At 44.2% G+C, this 26,598-nt stretch overlaps 1 protein-coding gene across 1 annotated transcript in view; it reads right to left on the reverse strand.

Annotated features, from left to right (window-relative positions):
• Window positions 1-13,384: 13,384 nt before the first annotated feature.
• atn1.L (atrophin 1 L homeolog) overlaps window positions 13,385-26,598 on the reverse strand; it is a 36,844-nt gene continuing 23,630 nt past the window's right edge. Inside the window, exons 3-10 of the mRNA XM_018225030.2 lie at window positions 26,183-26,320; window positions 23,177-23,287; window positions 20,717-22,416; window positions 19,759-19,951; window positions 17,869-18,658; window positions 16,403-16,546; window positions 15,415-15,595; window positions 13,385-15,316 (exon numbers count right to left, since the gene is read on the reverse strand). Coding sequence (XP_018080519.2) covers window positions 15,283-15,316; window positions 15,415-15,595; window positions 16,403-16,546; window positions 17,869-18,658; window positions 19,759-19,951; window positions 20,717-22,416; window positions 23,177-23,287; window positions 26,183-26,320 — 3,291 coding nt within the window. The 3' untranslated portion in view covers window positions 13,385-15,282. The remainder of the gene's footprint in view (window positions 15,317-15,414; window positions 15,596-16,402; window positions 16,547-17,868; window positions 18,659-19,758; window positions 19,952-20,716; window positions 22,417-23,176; window positions 23,288-26,182; window positions 26,321-26,598) is intronic.

Consider the following 26,598-nt stretch of genomic DNA (forward strand, 5'->3'; position numbering starts at 1 on the left):
ACAGAAAATAAAATGAGTGAAGGAGAGTCTTAGCTTTTATTGAGTACATCATTTTTTTAATCATTCAGATGGAGGTCTAACAAATACTGTGCACTGGTGAGGACAGACTTATTTTTGATCTTATCAGACTCCATTAGGTGTGGGGCTTATGGACTGGTAGGAACTAGGGATGTCGCGGACTGTTCGCCCGCGAACTAATTCGCGCGAACATCGACTGTTCGCGTCCGCCGAATGTTCGCGAACGTCGCGCGACGTTCGCCAATTTGGGTTCGCCTTAGCTGGCGCTTATTTTTGCCCTCTCACCCCAGAGCAGCAGATACATGGCAGCCAATCAGGAAGCTCTCCCTCCTGGACCACCCCCACACCCCCTGGACCACTCCCCTTCCATATATAAACTGAAGCCCTGCAGCGTTTTTTCATTCTGCCTGTGTGTGCTTGGAAGAGCTAGTGTAGGGAGAGAGCTGTTAGTGATTTGAGGGACAGATGATAGTAACTTTGCTGGCTAGTAATCTACTTGATACTGCTCTGTATTGTAGGGACAGAACTCTGCAGGGATTTGAGGGACATTTTAGGTTAGTTAGCTTTGCTGGCTAGTAATCTACCTTCTACTGCAGTGCTCTGTATGTAGCTGCTGTGGGCAGCTGTCCTGCTGCTGATCTCTCATCTGCTGACTGCTGCCTGTAACCCAATAGTCCTTGTAAGGACTGCTTTTATTTTCTTTTTTGTTTTTTTTACTTTGCTACTATAAGAGCCCAGTGCTATTAGTCTAGCTGTGTTGGGGAGTGGGACTGGTGTGCTGCTCCTCCTAGTAGTTCACCACTACCAGCACCAACCAGAGTCAAAATTGTTACAAAGTACCTTTTTTGCACCTGTTAGCTGTTCTGAGCTCTCTGCCAAAAGCTAATTAAGTTAGAAACTGTTTTTTTTCTGGCTGTTCAGTGCAGAGAAAAGAGGGACTTTCCAGTACAAAAGAGGGACAGGGGGTTGAGTGGTCAAAAGAGGGACAGTTGGGAGGTATGCAAGTGCCACCTAGCTGTGTGAGCTTTTTCACATTCTGTCTAAATAACAATAATAATTCCGTGTCCGTAAACATCACCTGAGTGATGTTTTTACAGCAGCAATAATATATTCCGTATCCATTACTGTATACGTTGCCCTTGCAGGCATTGTTTGCCCAGTCTTTAACCAAGTGCCACCTAGCTGTGTGAGCTTTTTCACATTCCGTGTCCAGAAACATCACCTGAGTGACGTAGTGTGATTTCTGCCCTTTACAGCACAAAACGCAGCGCTGTGTCAACAATGTATTTTTCAGATACATTTTTGCCCTTGATCCCCTCTGGCATGCCACTGTCCAGGTCGTTGCACCCTTTAAACAACTTTAAAATCATTTTTCTGGCCAGAAATGTCTTTTCTAGCTTTTAAAATTCGCCTACCCATTGAAGTCTATGGGGTTCGCGACGTTCGCGAACCGTTCGCATTTTTGACGCAAGTTCGCGAATATGTTCGTGAACATTTTTTCCGCCGTTCGCTACATCCCTAGTAGGAACCAATAAAATTCCAGCATTCAGAAATGGTTTACTGGCACTGCCTTTCGATTACAGATTTATAAGTTTGACATCTGTAGCAGTGTGATATTGGATACATATTGGATATGCCTTGTGCAAAAAATAAGTGCAATCTGCCATGTTTTTTTGCAGTTTCTACCCTACACACAGAAGAATTGCTGACGGGTCTTGGTAGGCGAGGCCACAAAGGCCTGGGCCTAGGACGGAAAATTATTAGGGGCGGCATGCCACCCAGTCGCTTTATGAGGCTGAGCGTCCCCAGTGCTCCAGTTCTTGTGGATAGTCTGGCAGGTGGGCACTAGGGAAATCCGGTGCTTGGTCTTGGTGCTCCATTTGACAGTGCAGGGGCCTATGACTATGACTTAGCCTATGACTATGGACAGGAGTAGGCACATATGCATCCAGCTCTCCCAACTCCTCCCTTTACTTGTGCGTTATGTAAGTTATGGCGCTGCATTGGGCGTAGGATACAATGGAGCCCAGTACTTACTGGCTGCTATGTTGCTTTGTACCTGCTTGTGCTGTGAGCTGTAGGTTTTTCTCTTTGGCAGGAGTTACTGAGCACAGCCAGATCCCCATACACAACTGATTTTTAAATGAATATCCTAGAAAAAAAAGTCCAAAGGTCCAATTGTGTCCAGAATTCCCAGCCGGCTCCTACTTGTATCTCTTCAAGTCCGAAAAACAATCACTAAAATGAAAGCCAGTGCCAAAGGCACAGGAGACAGACAAAACAAAATATAGGGTAATATTGTTTTACGATGTTGCCACCTCTTGTGTACAATAAAAACAATTATCTCAGCCTTATAAGTGTTACCCTCATTCTGTATTAACCACCACCAAAAAGTTAAAAAACTTTCCTTAAAAAGGCTTGTTTTGGTGGGTACTCACAAATGCAAAATATCAACTTGCATGTAAAAGATCATGAAGTACTTCTCCTGGTATACGCTGTAGAATGACATGCAGCAGCAAATAGTGTAAAATTGCCTCTTTATTATTTTTTAAAATAAAAGATTAAAATGCACTCACATGGCAATGGTTATTTTAAAAGCATATCTATGCATCGTCCTCCTGGAAGCTCCCCCTGTATGGAACGTCTGCACAAAAAGTCCCAAGGGTCAAGTCAAAGTTTCTTGGGAAGGTATTAGGTCGGCTTGCAGCGTCCTTTCCTCGTGTGCGATGCAGGGCGCCTTCCAGTGACATCACCTGCCTTACGCGTTTCGTCTTGCAACTTCCTCAGAGGCAGGTGATGTCACTGGAAGGCGCCCTGCATCGCACACAAGGAAAGGACGCTGCAAGCCGACCTAATACCTTCCCAAGAAACTTTCCCAGTTAATATATTGCAGAGAGGTCTGATATTAGATCTATAGTTACAGTTAGACAGATCTCTTTTTAACAGTGGCATCTCCCTAAGAGTGTCCTCCTCAATCTTTTTCTGTGACCCAATTCTAATCCCATAACAAAATCTATACAAGTTTCCCCACAATGGCCTAACTCACTATATATACATATATTGCAGAGAAGTCTGATCACTGATAAAGTTTCCCAGGCATCATAATGTTCAATAGTGAGTTAGGCCTAGTTCTACCAAAAATAGGGTATTTGTTGAAATTTTAGGAAAGTAGGAGCATCGGGCAGTAAATTACTGATTTTGATTTGTTAACGTATTATTGTCTGCAAATTAAACGTGTTGTATTATTATTGGACAAAATGCATTTGTTCTAAAGAAATCATTTCTTCCAAACAGCATGTCAGCCCATTTTTGGAGCTCAACCCAATTAGAAAAATCTTTCTATAAATCTGTAAACGTTTTTATAAATAAGCAATTGAACTTCTCCGAGTTACAACGCCTTTGTACTTGGAGGGTTGCAAATCTGCAGCGGCTTATTAATATAAACAATAGTAGTGTTTCTTAAAGGAACAGTAATGTCAAAAAATAAAAGTGTTTTAAAGTAATGAAAATATAATGCAGTGTTGCCCTGCACTGGTAAAACTACTGTGTTTGCTTATGAAACACTACTATTGTTTATATAAATAAGCTGCTGTGTAGCAATGGGGGCAGCCATTCAAAGGAGAAAAGGCTCAGGTTACACAACAGATAGCAAATAAGCTCTATCTGTCTAATGGTGTTATCTGTTATCCATTAGTTATGCTGTGCCATTTAGCCGTTTTTCAATTTCCGCTATTGCTCCCCAGCAGCTTGTTTATATGAACTATAGTAGTGTTTTTGAGGCAAACAGATCAGTTTTACTAGTGCAGGACAACACTACATGATATTTTCATTACTTTAAAACACTGTAATTTTTTGGTGTAACTTTTCCTTTAAGCAAAACACAGCAGTTTTACTAGTGCAGGGCAACACTGCATTATATTTTGATTACTTTATAACACTTTTATTTTTTGACGTTACTGTTCCTTTAAGGAGCAGAAGACATGGTAGAAGTAGAAGTGGAAAGTCATGCAGGTCTATCAAGGACAAATGTTGACACCAGAGTAGCTCACAGTCTACTACTTGCAGAGGGAATCTCCGGTGCTCCAGATGCACGCAGCTAGTGATGGTTGTAACAGTACTTAAACAACTCTGAAATTGGGATAATTTTCTCACCTGTTCATTCTGTAGGTCTTGTCTGCTAAGTGAGTGCAGTTGTCTGGGAGTCTGACAGTAGGTGCACAGACTGGTGAGAGTCCAAGGTGCCGAGCCTGTGCCAATAAGGAAATATTTGCATGGGAGTATAAATAAATCAGATCTTCTTTCTGTAACTGGTGCAAAATACAGATAGGGAAAGGGGAGAGGATAGAGATACAGCTATTCCCAAGCTGGGAATGGAACACTGCAGATAAGAAGGTCAGCAAAGATAGTTTGGTTATCAGGTTATTCCTTTGCCACAGGAGAAATTCAGTTATCTGCTATCACATGCAACAGACCTTCTACGGTGGGTTGTAAAGAAGAGCACAACATTTCTAGATAGAACGAGAATAACAGGCATAACATGAAAACACTTTTGGGTCATATTTTTTAAAAATATTGACAGCAAAAAAAAAAAAAAAAACAAGTGCAATAATTGGTGTGAAATGAAAGCATACCTCCCAACATTTTGGAAATAAAAAGAGGGACAAAAAAGTTAGACCATGCCCATTTTTGTGGCCACACCCCCTAATTACCCTGTTCATTTTATAAAATTTGTCAGGTTATGAAAGTTTGAACATATATCTGGGTTTTTTTTTTTCCAATTACAGTTTTCCTAATGAAGGTGAATTACCCTTTAAGCTGTAAGTCTAACATTTGCCAAGAGATCTTATATTGTTACAATTACTTATTTGCTTATCTAGAAATTATTACAAAAGTATCTTATCTTCTGCTGCTGCTGTTCTGGGCTTTCTGCCAAAAGCCAATTAAGTTAGAAACTTTGTTTCTTTTTGTGGCTGTTCAGTGCAGAGAGAAAAACAGGACTTTCCAGTACAAATGAGGGACTACGGGTTGAGCTGTCAAAAGAGGGACTGTCCCTCTAAAAATGGGACAGTTGGGAGGTATGTGTTGATAAAGTTCCATAATTAATGCTGTGCATGTCCTGAAGAGAAGAACTTGTAGTTATGAAGGGTACGTGAGACCATAACATATAGTACATGTATACTAGAAACAGTAAGGCTGGATGGGAAGAGAAGGGAAACTTGGTTTGACACTAGTTTGATCCAGGGACTAGTCTGATTGCCATTTTGGAGTCAGGAAGGAAATTTTTTCCCCCTCTGAGGCAAATTGGAGAAGCTTCAAATGGGGTTTTTTGCTTCCTCTGGATCAACTGGCAGTTAGGCAGGTTATATATAGACTGAACTTAATGGACATATCTTTTTTCAACCTGACTTACTATGTTACACCAGGGGGCATATTATAAAGGCAAAAAGGTGGGTATCAGTAGAGATGTCGCGAACTGTTCGCCGGCGAACTTGTTCGCGCGAACATCGGGTGTTCGCGCTCGCCGGAAGTTCGCGAACGTCGCGCGACGTTCGCCATTTTGGGTTCGCCATTGTTGGCGCTTTTTTTTGCCCTCTCACCCCAGACCAGCAGGTACATGGCAGCCAATCAGGAAGCTCTCCCCTGGACCACTCCCCTTCCCTATAAAAACCGAAGCCCTGCAGCGTTTTTCACTCTGCCTGTGTGTGCTGAAGAGATAGTGTAGGGAGAGAGCTGCTGCCTGTTAGTGATTTCAGGGACAGTTGAAAGTTTGCTGGCTAGTAATCGTTTTGATACTGCTCTGTTATTGGAGGGACAGAACTCTGCAGGGATTTGAGGGACATTTTAGCTTAGGTAGCTTTGCTGGCTAGTAATCTACCTTCTACTGCAGTGCTCTGTATGTAGCTGCAGTGGGCAGCTGTCCTGCTTCTGATCTCATCTGCTGACTGCTGCAATAACAGTAGTCCTTGTAAGGACTGCTTTTATTTATTTTTTTGTTGTTTTACTACTACTACTACTACTACTACTATAAGAGCCCAGTGCTATTAGTCTAGCAGTGTTGGGGAGTGGGACTGGTGTGCTAATCTGCTGCTCCTAGTAGTTCAGCAGCACCAACTTTAATTTTTTTTTTTAATATTCATTTTTTTTTATTTTACTTTTTTTTATTTTACTACCGCTGTAGTAGTGTATAAGTTGACCTTTTAGGCATTATTTGCCCTGTAGGCATTATTTGCACACTGTTTTCTTCAACCCGCCATCGAGCTGTGTGACCTTGTTCACATTCTGTCTAAATATCTTCAGTGGCTGCGTCCAAAAAAACTGGGCAAACAATGTCTACAAGGTCAACGTATGGCGAAAAATGACTATTTTCAGCATTTATATGGCATATTTTTTCTGGCAACTGTGCTTCAGTGGCTGCGTCCAAAAAAACTGGGCAAACAATGCCTACAAGGTCAACGTATGGCAGTTGTTTAAAGAGAACAGTAGATTACTAGCCAGCAAAGCTACCTAAGCTAAAATGTCCCTCAAATCCCTGCAGACTTCTGTCCCTCCAATACAGAGCAGTATCAAGCAGATTACTAGCCAGCAAACTTACTATCATCTGTCCCTGAAATCACTAACAGCTCTCCCCCTACACTATCTCTTCCAAGCACACACAGGCAGATTTTTCAGATACATTTTTGCCCTTGATCCCCCTCTGGCATGCCACTGTCCAGGTCGTTGCACCCTTTAAACAACTTTAAAATCATTTTTCTGGCCAGAAATGTCTTTTCTAGATGTTAAAGTTCGCCTTCCCATTGAAGTCTATGGGGTTCGCGAACCGTTCGCGAACCGCTCGCATTTTTGCGCAAGTTCGCGAATATGTTCGCGAACTTTTTTTCCGACGTTCGCTACATCCCTAGGTATCAGAACCCAGAAATTCCTACCATGTATCCAAAAAATTTGAATGTTTATACAGTAGTGTTTATCTTTATTTGTCATTTATTTTTTAATAATAATATTGTAATGACCCCTGTTCTTCCATAGCAGAACTACTCACGGGGTTGGCCATTGTCATGTGTGACTGCTTCACTTGTGCACCCTTGTTCTCTGCCGCACACCAGCAATCGGGAGCAGAGGGGTTGGCGGGGAAAGGGTGATTGGTGCGCCGCAAGCAGCTTAATATATACATTAGCGTAACACACATTGGTTCTGGGGAGACTGAGGGAGAAGGGTGGTGCGGGAAGAAGCAGTAGCCGTGCGCTGCTGTTCTCTCTCTGGCCGGTATCGGTGCAATTCTCCACTAATATTGCACAAATTGGTGCGCTTTGGGACTAAGGGCTCTCACTGACGAGCGGTTGTAGCCACGCTCCCCTGCGTTCCGTTTTTCTGCGTTCATCCGCAGGGGAATAGACGCATTACGTTTTTTCCAATGGGGCTGTACTCACACAGGCGCGTGTAGGCGCCGAACGCAGGTTGAGACGCAACATGCTGCATTTTTCCTGCGTTCGGCGCCTACACGCGCCTGTGTGAGTACAAATAGGTATTGATAACCTATTTACTGACCCTATAGAAGGCCCATAGTTCGCCTATAATCCAGAGAAGCAGATTTTTCATAATATTTATTTGGGTGTGTTATGGCCACACTCTGTGACACACCAGTACAGGTCTTTCAATGTCAGGATTAATATTTTATTAATTCAGATGCAAAGTGCAAGATCAACGAGATAGGGGATAAAGAGTAGGGATCATTTACTGTTCCCCTAGGCACAAGTGCGCCTCCTAGAGTGTGTCCCTTATTGCTCATACAAAAAGTACTCCCTTCTGGGCATTGGCCATGCTATGCACCTCAGCACATTATCAGGGGGCGCAGACCATCCACGTGCACCCCCCACCAATCCCTCATGAATATATGTGGGTGAAATTAGGCAGCACTGCATTCATGGGAATAGTCCAATGTCTCCGCACTTGGAAACAGAGTAATGTAACATAAATAGTGCAAAAAAGGTAATGTGAATGTTTTTTGATCTACCTATTAATTACCTCCCCTTAGGGTATCTCCAGAAATATTTAAGGAAAGTTGACATGCCTGATGATACTCTTACACCCCCTAACAGCTACATAGACTCAAATTCACTAAGCGTTGAACGCTAGCGTCAATTCGCTAGCGTTGGGCATTTTCGTTACTTCGCAAATTCACTAACGAACGCTGGCGTAAATTCGCTAGTGTTACTTCGCACCCTTACGCCTGGCAAATTTTCGCTACGGACGTAACTACGCAAATTCACTAATGCGCACAGTGTACTGAACGCTACCTTTTACGCCAGACTTCCTTCGCCACCTCAAACCAGGCGAAGTGCAATAGAGTAGATAGGGATTGTTTCAAAAAAAGGTCAAATTTTTTCTAAGTCCCAAAAAACGCTGGCGTTTTTTCTATATTATGGGTGATAGGCTGAAAAAGATCAAACATTTTTTTGGGGCTCCCCTCCTTCCCTAACTCATGGCAACTTAACTATACAGTGGGCACATGTGTAGGGCAAAACATTTTTTTTATTGTTTTGAAGGTTTCCCAGGCATTTGTAGTGATTCTACGTATTCCTCCATTGAAATTTGAATTTGGCACCGTTTGCAAATTAACCATCGCTAGCGTAACTTCGCTTCGCGAATCAACGCTAGCGCAACATTACGCTACCCCTGTGCGCAACTTCGGATTTTAGTGAATTTGCGGAGCGCTGGTGAAACTACGCCTGGCGAAGTGCGGCTGGCGCAACTACGAATCTTAGTGACTTTGCCCCATGGTCTGCTGTCTCATGTTTTTACCCAGCACTCCTGCCCCAATTCCTTACATGTTGTTGGTTCTGTTGTGAGCCCACTGGAATCCTGGATACTTGTAGTTCCACTCTGGGAATATCCATTTTTTAACTCCAAAATATCAGCTGCAATAGGTACAGTCACCCCTTCCAACTCATCATGGGTTCCATGTTTCATACATCCTAAATGCTCGCTGGAACTATACGCGTGCGGCAGCCATGATGTGTATCATTGTAGCCCAGGGGAAGCCTCAAGCTTTGCTTTTTATTGGATTTTATAGAGGTAAAAAGCTTTTGGGTTTCATTTTTCAAGCCCTAGATGTCTGTGGGTTGTATGTGTGTAATAGGTTTCCAGTCAAGGCATCAACTGGGGCCTTTCCAAATCTCCGGAACTCATAAGAGGAGGTCCCAGGTTATCCAGCATGCACTGCGGTCATTAAAGCATTGCCGTAGCCAAGAGCTTGCAGTTCCTTACAAGGATTGTGCTATTATAATCAATTGATTTTATACCATCTCAGCTGGAAGTACATTCCTTTTCCCACTACTTCATTTTCACACACACGGTTGCTGTAAGTGCCTTTCACTTTATTTAACCCTCCCCCCGGCATGTTACACTGGTGTCAGTTATAATTCAACGTGCAAAGGGGCAGCATAAAAAAGGGGATGAGGGGGTTCAGGTGATGGAGAGGAGTGTTATATCCATATATTTATACAATTATATTTCCAAAGTCTCACCCAACCCCCATATAGATATATACACATCCATACACACACATATATATGTGCCTTTCCATTCTGTCTGATATATACACACACTCACACGTGGTGCACGCTTTCCTTTATCCAGATCCACACACACGTTATTAACAGTAAAGACGATGTACGCCATTCACTATATATGCACAAACATACAGAGAGTGACAACAAAATTCAGCATGGGCACTGGTACATACACAGATCTGCACTAATACGGCCCTGGTTCTGATATTTCTGCATATAAACACAGTGGTACTTGCACAGCAATGGGCACACGCACACACAAGTGTTACTCCTACCTGTACAATGATGCAAAGAATACTGCTGTGTATGAAATATTATAGACACAAGGCAGGTACTCTTATTTAGACTCTTATTTGGATACGCCCACCACTGGCAGCTGGAGGGGTTGCAGTTCCCTTCAAAAAGTTCCTAAGTGGTGTGTGTGTGACCTAGTGAGTAAGCCCACCTTAAAGGAGAACTAAACCCTAAAAATGTGGCTAAAAATGTCCTATTCTATATAGTGAACTCATTGCACGAGGCTAAAGTTTGAGCTTGTCAATAGCAGCAATGATCCAGGACTTCAAACTTGTCACAGGGGGTCACCATCTTGGAAAGTGTCTGTGACACTCACATGCTCAGTGGGCTCTGATTGGCTGTTGAGAAGCTAAGCTTAGGGCTCGTCACTAATTATCCAGCAGAAAATGAGCTTCCCTGGCTGTAATATAAGCTTTGCTGATTATTAAATTCTGATGCTAATTGCACTGGTTTCTGTGCTGCCATGTAGTAATTATGTGTATTAATTACTAATCAGCCTTATATTGTGACATTTCTATTCTATGTGTACTGTATATTGTGAGTGGGTCCCTAAGCTCAGTAAGTGACAGCAGCACAGAGCATGTGCAGTGAATCAGCAGAAAAGAAGATGGGGAGCTACTGGGGCATCTTTGGAGACACAGATCTTTACTGCTAAAGGGCTGTGGTTGCCTTGGGCTGGTACAGAAGCACAAAACATCATGTACAACATTTCTAGCTACTTTTCTAGTTAGGCTTTAGTTCTCCTTTAATGACAGGGCCACCATCAGGCAGGTTCTGGGGTTAGGAACTGCCAAGAGATGTTAAAGTGGGTCATCGAGGGGGTAGGTCATGGGCTTGGTTTTGACATAATGGGGGGGACTGGGTTGGGGTCAGTGGAATGAGTTGCCAGCACACATACTTGCCAGGCCACCAGCACCAATGGTAAAAACATTAGACGCCACATGTACAGCTGTGCATATTCACACCCTTCATAGCAATGTATACAGGTAAATATACAGTACACAGTGAAACACATACACACCCAGCCACTCACACAGCGAGATTACAGGAAGTGTGGAACACGCACAGTTCCATCCACACAAATATATACACGGCCCAATGCGTGTGCGCTCAGATATGTACAAACATGCAGACTTGCAAAATATATACAAAGCAAAAGAAGCACACGGTGATATATACACGTACATTTGCTGACGGATATTTACAGGTTTGTCAATGTGTATACACACACACACACACACACTGATACACCAACTCACACACACACACTCTCCGTGGCTCTGAATGTGAATAACCCCTATGAGCTCATAATGTTCATCATAAAGGAAAAACGTCACCTTCCAATAAGTTTTTAGTATGCCGTGGATAATGGCTTCCCAAGGCAAATTGCATTTGTTCTTAAAGGACCAGTACAAAAAAATTAGTTGGAATACAACGAAAAAAAAAAGCATCAAGACAAATTAAAATAGCAAAGCCTTTATTAAGAAATAACTTGCAGAAACTTCCTGTCCTCTACAGAAAAGATGAGAGGGCGACCATCCATCCTGCTGGGCTCAAATTCTCCTTCTCCAGCTCTTCAGAGGGCCACAGCGGTGTCATCATTCCTGTCCCCACTGTAAGATAGCGGCAGCATACCTTCCATGCACACGGTTAACCCAGAACCCCTAGCATTATTTTTAGGCTCTTTCTAATAGTAAATGCATCGTTTTCGGATCAGCGAAACATGGCTATCCTGGCACCAAGAAGATTCCTTCTGCCTGCTGCTGCGGGGGAGACGCGCAATCACTGTATGGAGCAGTAAAGGGAGCAGCGTTTCTCTGCAGAGCTTGCCTTCGGGAAGTGAACCAGCTGGGCGGCGTGTTTGTGAATAACCTCCGCTCCGGAGGAATCGGGAAGAGAGGCAGGAGTGGCGGAGGCTCGGTGCAGGGGACTAGGCTGGAAGAGGTGATTGGAGCCATTGCGCAGGCGGCTGTTCGCCTGGGGGACGTGCGGAGAGAGCTCTCAACTGACAGTGTCTGCAGCTCACATCCGCAGCCGGATAGAATTGGGTAGGGGCCTCCCATTCACAAACACGCCGCCCAGCTGGTTCACTTCCCGAAGGCAGGCTCTGCAGAGAAACGCTGCTCTCTTTACTGCTCCATACAGTGATTGCGCGTCTCCCCAGCAGCAGGCAGAAGGAATCTTCTCGGTGCCATGATCAGTAAACGATGCATTTACTATTAGAGAGTCTAAAAATAATGCAGGGGGTTCTGGGTTACCCGTGTGCATGGAAGGTACGCTGCCTCTCTGCTATCTTACAGTGGGGACAGGAATAAAAACACCGCTGCGGCCCTCTGAAGAGCTGGAGAAGATCGACACGCTGTCAGTGAAGAGCCAGGGAGGAGAAATCAAGCTCAGCAGGATGGATGGTCGCATTTTCTGTAGAGGACAGGAAGTGGAGTTTCTGTGAGTTATTTATTAATAAAGGCTTTGCTATTTTTCATTTTAATTTGTCTTGATGTTTTTATTTCGTTGTATTCTAACAAATTTTTTTGTAAAAATGTTTGATGTTACTGGTCCTTTAAGACTGCTGCATGGTCACTAGAGTCAATGATCCTAGCAACAATGTAGTAGTCAAGGCCGCATTGGCAGTGTACAAAAAACGGATGCAAAGTTCTTGTTTTTTTTTTGCACACTGCCCTGCAGGTTGCACCTAAAAATGCAGATCTTTGAGGTCCAGAATATAACCGAAAAACATTCACTTTTCCTGTATTCATTCAGCAAGTGGGCGGGTGTCCCACAGTGTCTTTCAGAAGTGCAAACTAGTGGGAGTCAACAAGTGCAACATGCTAGGGTGCCCTGTACTTCCTTTTTTTTTTTGCAAACTACAGGGCCTCTTTCAGCCAGGAGAGTACTCTCTGCACCTTGTGCTGCTGTTTATGTGGCATAAGTGCCGGGTATAGCCAATTATTTGTGCCATTTTGCTCTTGAATGTGCCATGGGGCACTATGTCATTAAAGGAGAACTAAACCCTTAAAATGAACAAGTTTAAAGACACCATATTTTATATTCTGAATGTATTGGACCAGCCAAACTTTCAGCTTGTCAATAGCAGCAATGATCCAGGACTTCAAACTTGTCACAGGGGGTCACCATCTTGGAAAGTGTCTGTGACACTCACATGCTCAGTGGGCTCTGATTGGCTGTTGAGAAGCTAAGCTTAGGGCTCGTCACTAATTATCCAGCAGAAAATGAGCTTCCCTGGCTTTAATATAAGCTGATGCTACAGGTTTGCTGATTATTCAATTCTGATGCTAATTGCACTGGTTTCTGTGCTGCCATGTAGTAATTATGTGTATTAATTACTAATCAGCCTTATATTGTGACATTTCTATTCTATGTGTACTGTATATTGTGAGTGGCTCCCTAAGCTCAGTAAGTGACAGCAGCACAGAGCATGTGCAGTGAATCAGCAGAAAAGAAGATGGGGAGCTACTGGGGCATCTTTGGAGACACAGATCTTTACTGCTAAAGGGCTGTGGTTGCCTTGGGCTGGTACAGAAGCACAAAACATAATGTAAAACATTTCTAGCTTCTTTAGTTAGGCTTTAGTTCTCCTTTAAGAGGCAGTAAGAGGCCAGGAGTTACAGTATGTACACCGTACTTCGTTACCAGCTAAAGGTCCCATAATGATGCAAGGTCAGCTAGAACCACAAACACACTCACACCACGTACACGTGGACAGAAACACACATCTGGAGAGTGGGCAGGGGTGGAGGGGGACAGGTGCAGTGCTGCTGCCATACAGACTTTTGGGAATATACAATACAAAAGTAATCAGTGGCGTCCAAGGGATGTTGAGTGAAGGTGACAAATAGTCACAGAGCAGTTTGGTCACAGGGCATGAGAATGTGCCATCAGTTGCAGGCTGTCTGACGGGCATCCTGGGATTCTGCTTTGTCTTTCCTCTCGTTCAAACACAATTTGTCTCGTTTGTCCTTGGCTGTGCAGAAGTCTTTTCTTTGCCACAATCTGTCCCAATGGTGCAGGAACCTTCCACGTTGTCTCACCGGACTATCTCACCGACTATAACCCTCTCTGAATAACAAGTGCTTCTATCAATTCAATGCCACCTCCTAGAACCTCTCTCTCTCTTTCTACCACTGGCCTTGGCTCTGTGGTGCAGGGTCTGCCGTAATGCTTCTCTATGGGGGTTATATTTATGGGATGCCAGTAATGAAGAACTGGCCTGAGAGATCTCACACCCTTTAGTCCTGTTATAAAGTTAGTGTCAGGTAATTGGCTCTTACCTATCATAATGTAGTAGTACAGAGCAGGGATAGGCAACAGTCATATTAACTACCCCGGCATCTCATCCATAGATAGAGCCCATTATAGGTGCTGGGAGTTGTTGCCTAGCAACATCTGAAGGGCACCCATACCTTAAGAAATATTTCTGGGTGCTAGTTGGTGGCCGCAAAGTGCTACTTTCATCATTTTACCACCATGAAAATGGAAGCTCTTCTATATTTGCCCCATTGTGTGTATCCTTTTATGCTATTTTAAACAATTTCTTGTTTCGGAGTGTTCCAGTTTGCCCTTTAAACCAAATGATAATCTGGAAGTTTAGTAGGACAGGCCCTGCCTAGAATAAGTTAACATAAAAGCAATAAATATTTAGCCATGTGCTAAGTGAGATTTCTGGCAGCTAGGGTCACTGAACCTAGCAGCCAGACAGCATTGCACATTTAATACTCAAATCCAACTCTACATGTGGGACTTCTCTCTGGGGGTCAGATGGGGAAGTGCTTTTGAATCATATGAGTGAACAAACCAATTAGGACAGTAATATCTAACTGGGGATCCTACGGCTGATTTTGAACTACAGTTCCCATCAGCCCCTCTGTCAGCTTTTCAATCAGTGCATGTTACATGTAGTTCTACCAATGCTGGCGAGACTACATGTTGGACATCTCTGACCTGGGCACAAAAGATCAATCAATGTGAAGTGAGTGTTTGTCATGGAGTGTCTCAGTGTCGCTCCCTATAGGCAGTCTTTCCCTTCATTTCTGTTACCTGCTGCTGGCTAATGAAACATCTCTGTCACTATGGGTCCCTTTGTATTCCACACCATCTCCTTATTAGAGTCTCTGTCTGTTATAGGCCTGGGATGCCCGCAGGAGTCTCACAGTGTGTGTCACTCTCTCTTAGGGTTTGTGTCTCTGTAATGGGGTATTTCTCTTGAATGGTCTTCTTTGGAGGGTTATCTTATTGTCACAGTGCAACGCGCTGCTGGATAGCCATTTGTAGAACAGGCTGCCTTGCACTCTGACCAATCACCTCTGGACCTGGGACGTGGTCTCTTCCAGTCAGACGCCTGCAAGCAGTGAGATAGACTCTGGCCCCTCTGTGGTCCCAGCGGATGTTACAGAGACTTATCTGTTTCTTTCTTCAAATGACTGTTGAAATAAAAAAAAAAAATAAGATGACAGATTACAGATTGTAAATTCAAGGTCGAAGAGTCGGTTCCGATGGACCTATCCCGAGATCCACTTACCTGTAGTAATCCTCCTGCCCAGGAAGGGGGACCCCCTGTAAGGGATGATGCGCTTGCAGCCAGTGCTGTTGTTCCAGGGCAAGACGTTGTAACTCAGCCGACTGGGCATGCATGGCCTGCAACTGGTGAGCAGCCGACAGAGGAGCGGAGAGTGAGGATGGGAGATCCCGGTAGGGGGAAGCTGAGTGAGAGAGAAAATGTCAGCAACTGGTGAAGCCTTTTGCTATTTATTATGCTTTATATAACGCCAACACTTCACAGATTTATAAAATCATCCCGTTAACTCCATTTAATTGTCCATATGACTCTTTTCTTACCCCCCATATTAATTCCTACTGCCCTACCAGTTGCTATGGAATAAGTTTGCTCTGCTTTACCTACATGCTGTCTCTAGTCTCCAGAATTACAGCGGCCCATCCTCTCCAGGCAAAAATTGTTGCACAATATGTTTTTTGTGTGTATCCTTTTATGCTATTTCAAACAATGTATGTTCTTGTTTTGGAGTGTTCCAGTTTGCCCTTCATGGGGGAAGAAGAGGACTTTGCAGACCATTCTGGGGTGCAGACCTGTGCTAAAGGTGGACAGTGTGGGGCAGGGTGAACAATTGCAAAATTTAAAAAATGACTTTTGTGCATTCTGCACTACACTTTGTAATATATTTTAGCACTTCCATAAGCACTGTACAGACAGCTATGCTACATCTGTTGTTGGATTCGTTCTTGCACCCTCTACTGGCCATTCAAAGAGGTGTAGTTGAACAACAGTAACGATGTTGAAGGTGTATTTTGGCAGCCCTCCGCCACTTCCATAACCCCTTCCTCTTCTGAATTGAAAACCATAATGATCTCCTGTATCCTGAACCCTATTCAGAATATGTCCTGCCTCCTTTCAGGTCCAGCCTAACTATTTACCCATTACTCCTCTACATTGCACCTGGACTAAAGATATTTACCCTAAATCTGTTGTGGTCTATCCCCTGTTTGCTCACCGAATATTTGCTGCCGGAGAACATCACTGTCGTGCAGGCTGTGGGGAATTAAAGGGTTTGGCAGAGCCGTAGCTGGGTATGGGATCCGCGTGAGGTGGGAACCAGATGCCAGGGGATCCATGAGGGGGTGCACAGCAGCTGCAGCTGAGGGAATAAGATTCCAGAATTTGGTGAGGAATTAACGTATAAGGGGGGGAAGTCACAAAAATGTCAATAAAGAAAAAATGTGGAAATGTCATGTTTGTGCTTCACAGACCAAATTTCCTTAATTTTTCAGCCTCTACTGACAATTTTCAAAAAATGTTGTTAAAAAGTACATGTGGCTATTGTTTTTAGTCGCACCTACAACATTTTTTGCAGGCATTTTATGTCTTTGCATAAATAAAATGTTGGGGAAAATGTTGATTGGCTTAAATTTTGGTCAATTTGGCTTAAACCTGTATACAAAAAATGTTTCGGTGCACAAAGAAATTTTGGTGTATACAACAATTTTTAAAATTTGGTGACATTACAACAAATTAATAAAACTATAAGATACCTTCTGTTAACACCTGAATATGAATTAGAGTCCAAATTACCTTAGCAACCAAGCATTGATATGGGGGCCACATGAGGGTGGGGGCCAGTTGGTCAGCACTGATGTAGAGAGTGATACTCTGAGACAATTAACAACCGTTTTTCATTTTATATTACAGGTATAGGATCCCTTATCCGGAAACCCAATATCCAGAAAGCTCCAAATTACGGAATGGCTGTCTCCCATAGACTCCATTTTATTTTTAAAAATGATTTCCCTTTTCTGTGTAATAATAAAACAGTAGCTTGTACTTGATCCCAACTAAGATATAATTAATCCTTATAGGAAGCAAAACCAGCCTATTGGCTTTATTTAACGTTTAAATTAATTTCTAGTAGACTTAAGGCATGAAGACCCAAATTACGGAAAGATCCGTTATCCGGAAAACCCTGGGTCCCAAGCATTCTGGATAACAGGTCCCATACCTGTATTTGTAGTTTTTGAGTTATTTAGCTTTTCAATCAGCAGTTCTCTAGTTTGCAATTTCAGCCATCTGGTTGAGCAATAAAAAGTAGCAGTAACAATACATGTGTAGCCTTACAGAGCATTTGTTTTTAATGGAATCAGGAGAACAAGAAGGCAAATAATTCGAAAATTTAAAGTTGCTTAGAATCAGCCTTTCTATAACATACTTAAAGTAAACCACCCCTTTAAGAATTGTGTACTTACCAAGACTTTTGTGAATTCCCCCGATGTGTAGGGGTTATACAGAAACCCAATCAAAGCTTTCCCTAGCCCATTGCCCAAAGCAACTAGATGCTTGTTTATATTATTCTGACTCGCAAAAGTGAAGTCCTAGACTGCATGGGTTACAGAACTGGTGCAAACATAACCCCACCTACTTAACATCGCTACCCTCATTTACCAACCATGCGTTTGTCATGCTTACCTGCGTGGATGGCATCCTGCTGATGCAGATGAAGGTGTGAGTGGATATGTGAGTGCTGGTGATGATGAGGAGTCACATTTAACATCTGGAGTCTCGTCAGTGGATCTCCACTCAGTGCCGCCACTCTCTCTGCATGTTGCCGCTCTGCAGCCAAACGTTCTGCATAGCACAGCTCCCCCCTTCCTGCACCAGCAGCTCCTCCTTGGGCTGCCCCTGCAGCACCCAATGCCAGTCTTTCCCGCTCAAGTGCGTGGGCATGTGTATGTTGCCCATGATGATAGGGGAAAGCAGGATGCAGTCCCATCTGTGGAGGGACCCCTGCAGCTGAGGGAGGGGGCTGTGGAGGGCCAGGATGATGTGGAGGAGGTGGTGGTAGGGGAATAGAAGATGGGTGCAAGGATTCCAATTCTCCTGGTTTTACTTCATAGCCAGGCTTCAGCCTCTCCCGCAGCTCCCTCTCTGCTCGAGTTGGGTCACTGGCAAACACAGCCGGCAGGTTGTAGGCAAGAAGAGGGTCTCCAAGGGGCAGATAAAAAGGGTGGTGTGGGGGGTGCCCTGGCTGAGCTCGCCCTGCTGGTGAGAGTACGTGAGGACGGGCATATTCACTTAGGGTGCGCAGGGCAGGGGTGTCAGGTCCCAGGTAGGGAGGCACTGCTGCCACTGCACCAGGGGGCTCAAAGTGAGGGGGGCGGGGGGCAGCAGAGGAAGGGGAGGGTAAAGTCAGGGATGGATGGTGACAAGGAGGCTGAGGACAGAGCTGGGGGCAGTCATGAGAGCGGGAATCCAGTTTCTGAAAAAAACAGACAGAAAGTATTATTATTCAGTTGTTACATTCATCTTTATAAATGGTGCTTAGTGATGTCATCACTCATCAATGAGGATTGCTGGTTTCACTTGCCTTAAACAACTCACCAAATTTACTATAATAAGGAATGTATTTGATGCTTAAATATATAAGTTCCATGCAAAGCACTTGGCTCGCAGCCCTGTGGTTTTATATAGTTGCAGAACTCCTCAGTGACTTCTAATATACTTATTATTTACAGTAGGGGGTACATTAACCCTTATAATACATGAGTGATACTCGGAGTTCCCTGTATAACTCAGCCTGCAGCCTTGTGCCTTTATATGGTCACAGAACAACCCCTCAGTGATTTCTAATATCCTTATCATTTACAGTAGGGGGTACATTAACCCTTATAATACATGAGTGATACTCAGAGTTCCCTGTATAACTCAGCCTGCAGCCTTGTGCCTTTATATGGTCACAGAACAACCCCTCACTGACTTCTAATATCCTTATCATTTACAGTAGGGGGTACATTAACCCTTATAATACACGAGTGATTCTCAGAGTTCCCTGTATAACTCAGCCTGCAGCCTTTATATGGTCACAGAACAACCCCTCAGTGACTTCTAATATCCTTATCATTTACAGTAGGGGGTACATTAACCCTTTTAATACATGAGCGATACTCAGAGTTCCCTGTATAATAGTTTACAATTGTGCTGGACATTTGCCTGGAGGATGTTTAAATGCTTGTTTGCTCTTGTGTGTTCAGAACTGAAACCAAGAGAAAGAACTCAGAACTCAAAGTAAGACAAAAGTGAGGACTGGGCAGTTACACTTTCAGGACAGATGTATCTATGGGGAAACATTTGGCTTCCCGCAGTCAATTGCAAAGGACACACCCCTGAGGAACCAACACAGAAACACCCCAAGAAAAAGGATTCCAATACTTCCATTTGCTCTGCAGTTTCTAACAATAGGAAACAGGAGATCTCTCATAATTACAGGACAAAATAAATGGAAACAGCAGCATCTGGTAACATAAGGTAGCAGGTATGTCAAGTGAAGGAAAGAACATTGGAGGAGTTTGTCTGCCATACCGTGTTTCTCTCCAGCTCACGTTCCCTCTCTCTTTCTCTGTCTCGCTCTTCCCGTGCTCTCTGCTCGCTCTCTCTCCGAGCTCTTTCGATCTGCTCGGACCGCTTCTTGGAGAGTTTGGAGCCTTCCAGAGGCACAAAGTAAAGGTCGGTGCGGCAGCAAGAGTTGTACCCTCGATCGAGGTGCTTGTTAAACCTGGGTGTCACAGAGAAAAATGTCAGAGAGAATATGGATGGATCATAAAGACTGGGAGAGAATGAAATTAGAAGAGCAGATATGCCAGCCATTGAAAAAATTATATTAAAGCAATCAAATAATAGAATTTTTGTTAAAGTATTGTGATTTCGAAAGATTCGGCCGAATACCGAACGGAATCCTACTTTGCATATATGTGAGTTTTTTGTGACAAAAAGTCACATAATTCCCCTCCCCGCCCCTAATTTGCATATACAAATTAGGATTCGGTTCGGCCGGGCAGAAGGATTCAGCCGAATCCTAATCCTTCTGAAAAAGGCCAAATCCTGAATTAGGTGCATCCCTGAAGGCAACACACCCCTAGTTATGAGGAGCATGCCCCTCCCACCCCTCATTCTGTGTTCTGCATCACATGGTAAAATAGATTAATGAAGGCAAAACGCAGTTATGAGCAATGGTGCATATATCTATATAGATATAAATATTAGTTGTTACTGGTTCCGTTTCCCATAAGGAACGATAGGTTTATTAACAGCCCTGAATTGACCCTTATGCACCCATTTTGCAGGATATGACAGTCTTGATGGCTCCACCCACTTGTCCATGATTCTATTTGCATGTGTAATGTATAACTAGTTAAGTAGAAGACCAACACGCATATTAAGAACTACTAATTTAACCACTTGATAAAGTCTACTATACCCATATACCTCCAGTCTGCTCCCTCGTCCCTGCTACATGGTGCAAAACCTCATTGTTATATACCTGGCAGATTGACTGGCATGACTTGGTGTATCCACAAGTTTGGGGGGAGGTGAGGGGCTGCTAACAGGAGGAACTGGACTCTCTCCTTCACCTTCAATCTCTTCGGGGGGTTCTTGCTTTATCTGAACAGGAGCAGGTGCTGGAGGAATAGGCGGAGGAATAGGTGGAGGGGCAGGTGCCGTTGCTGGAGGAGATGCCTCCTTGAATCCCTGGGAAGGAGGAGGAGGTGTGGAGGCAGGGAAAGATCCTGGCTTATAAGGTGGTGGTGGTGCAGTTTTATAAGGGGGAGCAGCTGGAGGTGCCCCTTTGTAGCCCTGAAAGGGATAGTTAGCATATGTCTGAGAACTTGGGGGGTACTGGCACATTGATGGTGAAGAATGAGGCTGGTAGACAGGGTGGTTAGATGGTGGGTTTGAGGGCTCCACTGGTGCAGGATATGCCATGTTCCCACCTGACGAAGAGGACTGAGGAAGTAGATGAGGGGTATTTGTAGGTGCAGGTGATTGTCCTCTTGCACTTCCTCCTGCTGAAGATGTCAGCTGGGTATTGTTCTGGGGGGGAGGATTTGGAGAAACAATTCCACCTGGTAAGATGTGAGGTGGTTGGTGGCCTGACTGAGGTGTGCTCCCTGGAGTCAAATTGCTCTGTGGGGTAGGCGAGCGCCCTCTATTTGGTAGAATATGAGGGTGATGGACATTATTCGGAGGGTGGTTAGGAGACTGTCCTCTAGTGCCTGATGCCCCTCCATGAGAATGGAGAACACTGATTTGGGAGGCTTGAGACTGAATTCCACCAGTAGTGGGGTGGGGATGAGGTGGGTGATTATTTAAAGGGGACAGAGCCCTTGTGCCTCCATGGTGGGGGGGTGGAAACCCCCCAGCAATATTCTGCCCGCCACCTGCGGCTTGTCCATTTTGGGGGGGTGGCTGTGGATACGAGGGGCCTGCTCCCCCGCGCACATAGTTTAAACCACTCTGTCCCCAGGAAGAATGAGAGGGTGGCTGGGGTTGATTATACTTGCTCTGTGTAGGGTATGGGTGAGGGTAACTGGATGGGTACTGCCCAGGGTAAGGGGGATAACGAAGTGAATTAGATGTAGGTGGCAGTGGCTGCCCAACCTTTTCTCCCACTTGAGACTGAAGTCCAGGTGATGCATTTAGAGGACGAAGAGCCGGGGGTGGAGGCAAATTGAGAGACACATGGGGATAAGATGCAGAGGAGGAACAACTGGGAGGTGCAGAAGCTGGGGCTGTGGGTGAGCTTAATGGCCTGGGGGAGCCTAGTCCTGCTATTGGAGTTGTGGGTGGTGGCTTGACCTGGGCGGGCTGAGGAGGTCCAGCTTTGACTAGTCCACCATTACTTGGATACAGTTGTGGAAGATGCGTTGGTTGGTAAGCTCGTGGTGCCTGGGGCTCAATCTGGGAAGTTGGCTGTGGAGCTTGAGAAGTGGGTGGTAGAACTATGGGCTCAGGAACAGGTGAAGGAGAAGGTCGTGGGGGAGATGAGCTTCGGTACAGAGAAGGGAAAGATTTGGGGGATGGAACAGAGGAGGCATCACTTTCGCTATCTCCACTGTGTAGGCTTGGGGAAGTGCTGCGGTTATCTTGATCAATGTCACGTGGGTCACTGCCACCATCCTCATTGCCACTCTGACCATCGAGGCTTTCTTCATCTGGGGGAGGACGCGGAACCTCAGGAGACTAGAAACACAAGAGTGAGAATATATTCATTGTATTAAAACTAAGAAAATTATGTTTTACAGCTCAAGAACAAGTATTGGAGGGGCTTTGTGTGATTGACAACAAGGAGAAAGCATGATCAATGGGCGTATTTCTAATGGCAACTTTTTTTCTCCAAATGCAATAAAGTAAATGGGCGTTTTTTCTTATGGCGACTTTTTTTGTCCTAATGCATTAAAGTCAAAGGGCAAGTTTTTCTTATGGGCATTTTTCTCAGCGAATTTTCCCTCTGCGAGTCTTCGTGGCAGTTTGGCAAGTATTTGCACATGTCGAAATTCAGAATTTCGCCGCAAATCCATGGCTGCCAAATAAATTCGCTCATCACTAGATATATCCTATAAAGCTTATGTTACAGTTTCTGAACACTAAGTCAGTTTTTTATAAGATATTTAGTGAATAAAGTATCCCCTCTTGTAAAATATAAGGATATTATAAGTTACCGAGGAGTTTCATTATCATATAAAAACACGAGGCCGAAGGCCGAGTGTTTTTATACAGGTCATGGAACTCCGAGGTAACTTATAATATCCTCATATTTTACAACTGGGGGTACTTTATTAATTATAATACACAAATTTTAGTGAGTCATGTGACAGAAATTACATCACTACTCACCGTTTATAACTGATGACATCACTACTCACCGTTTATAAGGATATCATTTACAAGATATTCATGGTTTTTGTGTATTATAGCAAAATTAAGAACTTTCACTTTTTACCTCTATCTTGGCTTTCTTCTGGGTTTTCCCGGCCTCCCCCTCACTCTCAGAGGAATCCTTTACTCGCTCCCGCTTGCTGTTTTTTGGGACAGAATCGTCCATTCTTCCCTTCTAGGACAGACAGGAGAAAGAAATAGCAAATCACTTTGGAACCAGTCCTTCCCCTGTCATCTCAATTCAGGGCTGACCTTGGGGCAATTGCATAAAACATGATAGTGGGCACCACTTGTCTGTTTAAAAAAAACAAAAGACACAATAAACCAACAGTAGTTTTAGAGACAGAGCATTCAAGTGCTTAAGGGGGACAGGCAGAAATATTGTGTAGCTATTGTTGACTATAACCTGCAGCACCCAGCAACAGTTAAACAGCAACTTCAAGCATTATCAGTGGTGTGGTGCAGTTTAACAACAGCCTTGGCACGGGACTCCAGCTTCGGCTCCAGTTGGGTAGTCAGGATTAGAGCTCAACTGAGGACACAAAATAACTCTGCACAGTTCCCTAGTTAGGGTGTCTGTTTGCTGAATAAACATTCCGTTTGAGCTAAAGAATCTCTGGCACTCTTGTTATATGTTACCTTTGGATTCTGCACCCCAACCTTGACAACCATGTTTAAGTGTGTAATTCCAGCAGCTCTAGATCCATCAGTCATTCTGGATGGCTGGGCTTGACCATCCAACAGGCTAGAGTATAGGTCACGTTGGCCATCCAGTCATGTATTTTCCATTTGACAGCTCTATCTTGACTAAAAGTCAGCTACTTTGTCAGTGTAAAAAAATAACAATAATGCAGTCCAGCAGTCTGATCTGTACTGGCGGTCTATTACATTTACTATGTTTTTTCTGTTGCTTTAAAGGAGAAGGAAAGCTACCACGGCAGTTTATTGTTAACAGATTAGCCACAATATTGTAAGCTACAATGCTGTATTTATTCTGTAGAATACTTTACCATACCTGAGTAAACAGCTCTAGAAACTCTCTCTATTTGTTTAGGATAGCAGCTGCCATTTCTGGGCTCAGATTACAGCAGAGAGAGGAGGAGGGAAAAGGGAGGGGGGGGGGAGAGGAGCAAACTGAGCATGCTCAAGCCTTGCCCTGGAGGTTTAAGCTGAAAACAGGAAGTCTGATACAGAAGCCCATGAGTACACAATAGAAGGAAAGAAATGTGCTGTTTCTTTTGACAGAGGACTCTCTGCATTACTTTGAGGGTTTACTGGTATATTTATATAGGCCTTTCTGATAAAGCTTACTTATTTTTAACCTCTCCTTCTCCTTTAATTGGGGAACATGGAAGTGCAATATGGAGTGGCTGTCCAATCAACCCATTAACCTATTAGCTCAGCCAATCCAGTCTAAAGGACAGCAGCCAAATCAAAGTACAGTGCTTTTACCGATTAGTTTGATTTGTGGGGACATGATATTTTGATCAGGGGGGGTCTGTTTGTGATCTGAGCAATGTTTAGAGACATTCCCCCAATAACCAAGGCCATATTTATAAAAAAACTGAGCACATGGCTAGGCACGTAAATTGTATTCTTATGAGACATTATTGTTGGTGTAAGGAAATCACAGATATCTGAGCCAAGTACAACTGGATGTCTGAGACACCTGCAGGTTAAAAAGGATACTTCAAATACGATCTACAAAAGAACTGCTACAGAGTTGGATACAATGTTGCATTTGCATCCCCTCTGCGAGCCGTTCAAGTTAACCAGTTCAGGGGGCCTCCTGAAGAAGCCGCAGTAGCGGCGAAACGCGTTGGGCTGCATAGGTGGCCGGTGGGTGACTAGCTCCCACTCGTTCCCCACGTAGAAAGGTAGCTGTCACGGGGAATGAATGGAAGCGAGGGGAAGGGTGTTTGATCACCAATTTTGGCATTTGAGGAGCTATTCTACCTTTTAAAAAAAAATTTTTTGCTGTACTCACCAGGAGTTTAATAACCCTATTGGGCATTACAATTTGTGAGAGGCAAGCTCGCCTATTTTTCGCCCGGACTGTGAAGGGTGGGAGCTCATAGGTGGTGATATATGAAAAACTCATCATGCTTTTATCTACACCCTCGTTACTTGATTTATTACATTGATTATATGAGGCATCAGTAGCTAAACTACATCGCCGTTCCACCTTTTGTTGGTTTTAATTAAGTGTGGTGTTTATGGACAGGGTCCAGCACTGTTATTACTTGATATAGTAGTGAGGCTTGTACTTGGCAGCGTGGTTTTATGTGAATACTATTAAAAAGTTAAGTTTTACTAAACATATGTGTCTAGCACCCGAACTGGTTAACTTGAACGGCTCACAGAGGGGATGCAAATGCAACATTGTATCCAAGTCTGTAGCAGTTCTTTTGTAGATAATATTTGGTGTAAGGAAACCCAGTGCTCCTCAGTACAAGGTTCCCTTTGCCTGCATATTACTACACTTTTTTTTCCCAGCGCCTGAGGATATGAAAGCAGGGCCGGAACTAGGGGTAGGCAGAAGAGGCACCTGCCTAGGGCGCAACGAAAGGGGAGCGCTGGGCAGGTACCTGACTTTTGCCTACCCCTAGTCCATGTTCGCTGCTCCTCCCACTCCTCCAGCGCTCCTCCCCACCTCCCTCCCCTCAAGCGCTTTACCCCATCTCCCCAGTCACTTTCCCCGCCTCTCACCACTCCCCTCGGTCGCTTTCTCTGCCTCCAGCACTGTAAAACTCTCCCCTCCGGTGTTGTGCGCATGTGTGCGCACAATGTTTTCACGAGCGCGCAAGCCCGCACGAGCGATCGCGGAGGGGAGCACGGAGGAGAGCGTGGAGGGGAGCGCGGTGGCCACCCGGGACGCCTAGGGCGCCTGGTTGGCTTGGCCCGCCACTGTATGAAAGACATCATCCTTGCCTTGCTTTAGTAAGACGCATGCAACATGCAGGCAACTGGTGGTTGGAAGATTAGAATTCTGGAAAAACCACACACTGAATTGTGGGAAAAAAACATGGCCCTGTGTGTTGAACCTGCAGTCACAGTTCTCCTCTCTTACCTTTGTACTTGGCCGCCCCTTGTCACTCTTGCTGTCACTGCTTGAGGTGCTGATGGCACCTGGGGACGCTCTCCCCCTTGATCTGCGCTCTTCCCTTGGGCCCGCACTCTCCTTTTTCCTTCCACTCCTCATCGACATCTTATTGGGGACAGGAAAATGATTATTAAAAGGGAACTAACGTTAAAATAAGATATACGCTTCCTCATACTGAAATAAGAAACTTTGTAAATACAATCAATTAAAAATTCTGTGCCGTTTCTGAAACAATTAATTTTATCTGCACTATTCCTCTCTCAGGATCTGTTTCTCTTCATTCCATGCGGCAGCCGGGTGTCAGATATTCATTGACAATTATGAACGAGTTATGAATTAGAGCTCACTCAAATAACTGATTCCAGTACAAACAAAATAACTGC

This window comes from Xenopus laevis, chromosome 7L (genome assembly GCF_017654675.1).
Source record: "Xenopus laevis strain J_2021 chromosome 7L, Xenopus_laevis_v10.1, whole genome shotgun sequence".
Taxonomy (NCBI): domain Eukaryota; kingdom Metazoa; phylum Chordata; class Amphibia; order Anura; family Pipidae; genus Xenopus; species Xenopus laevis.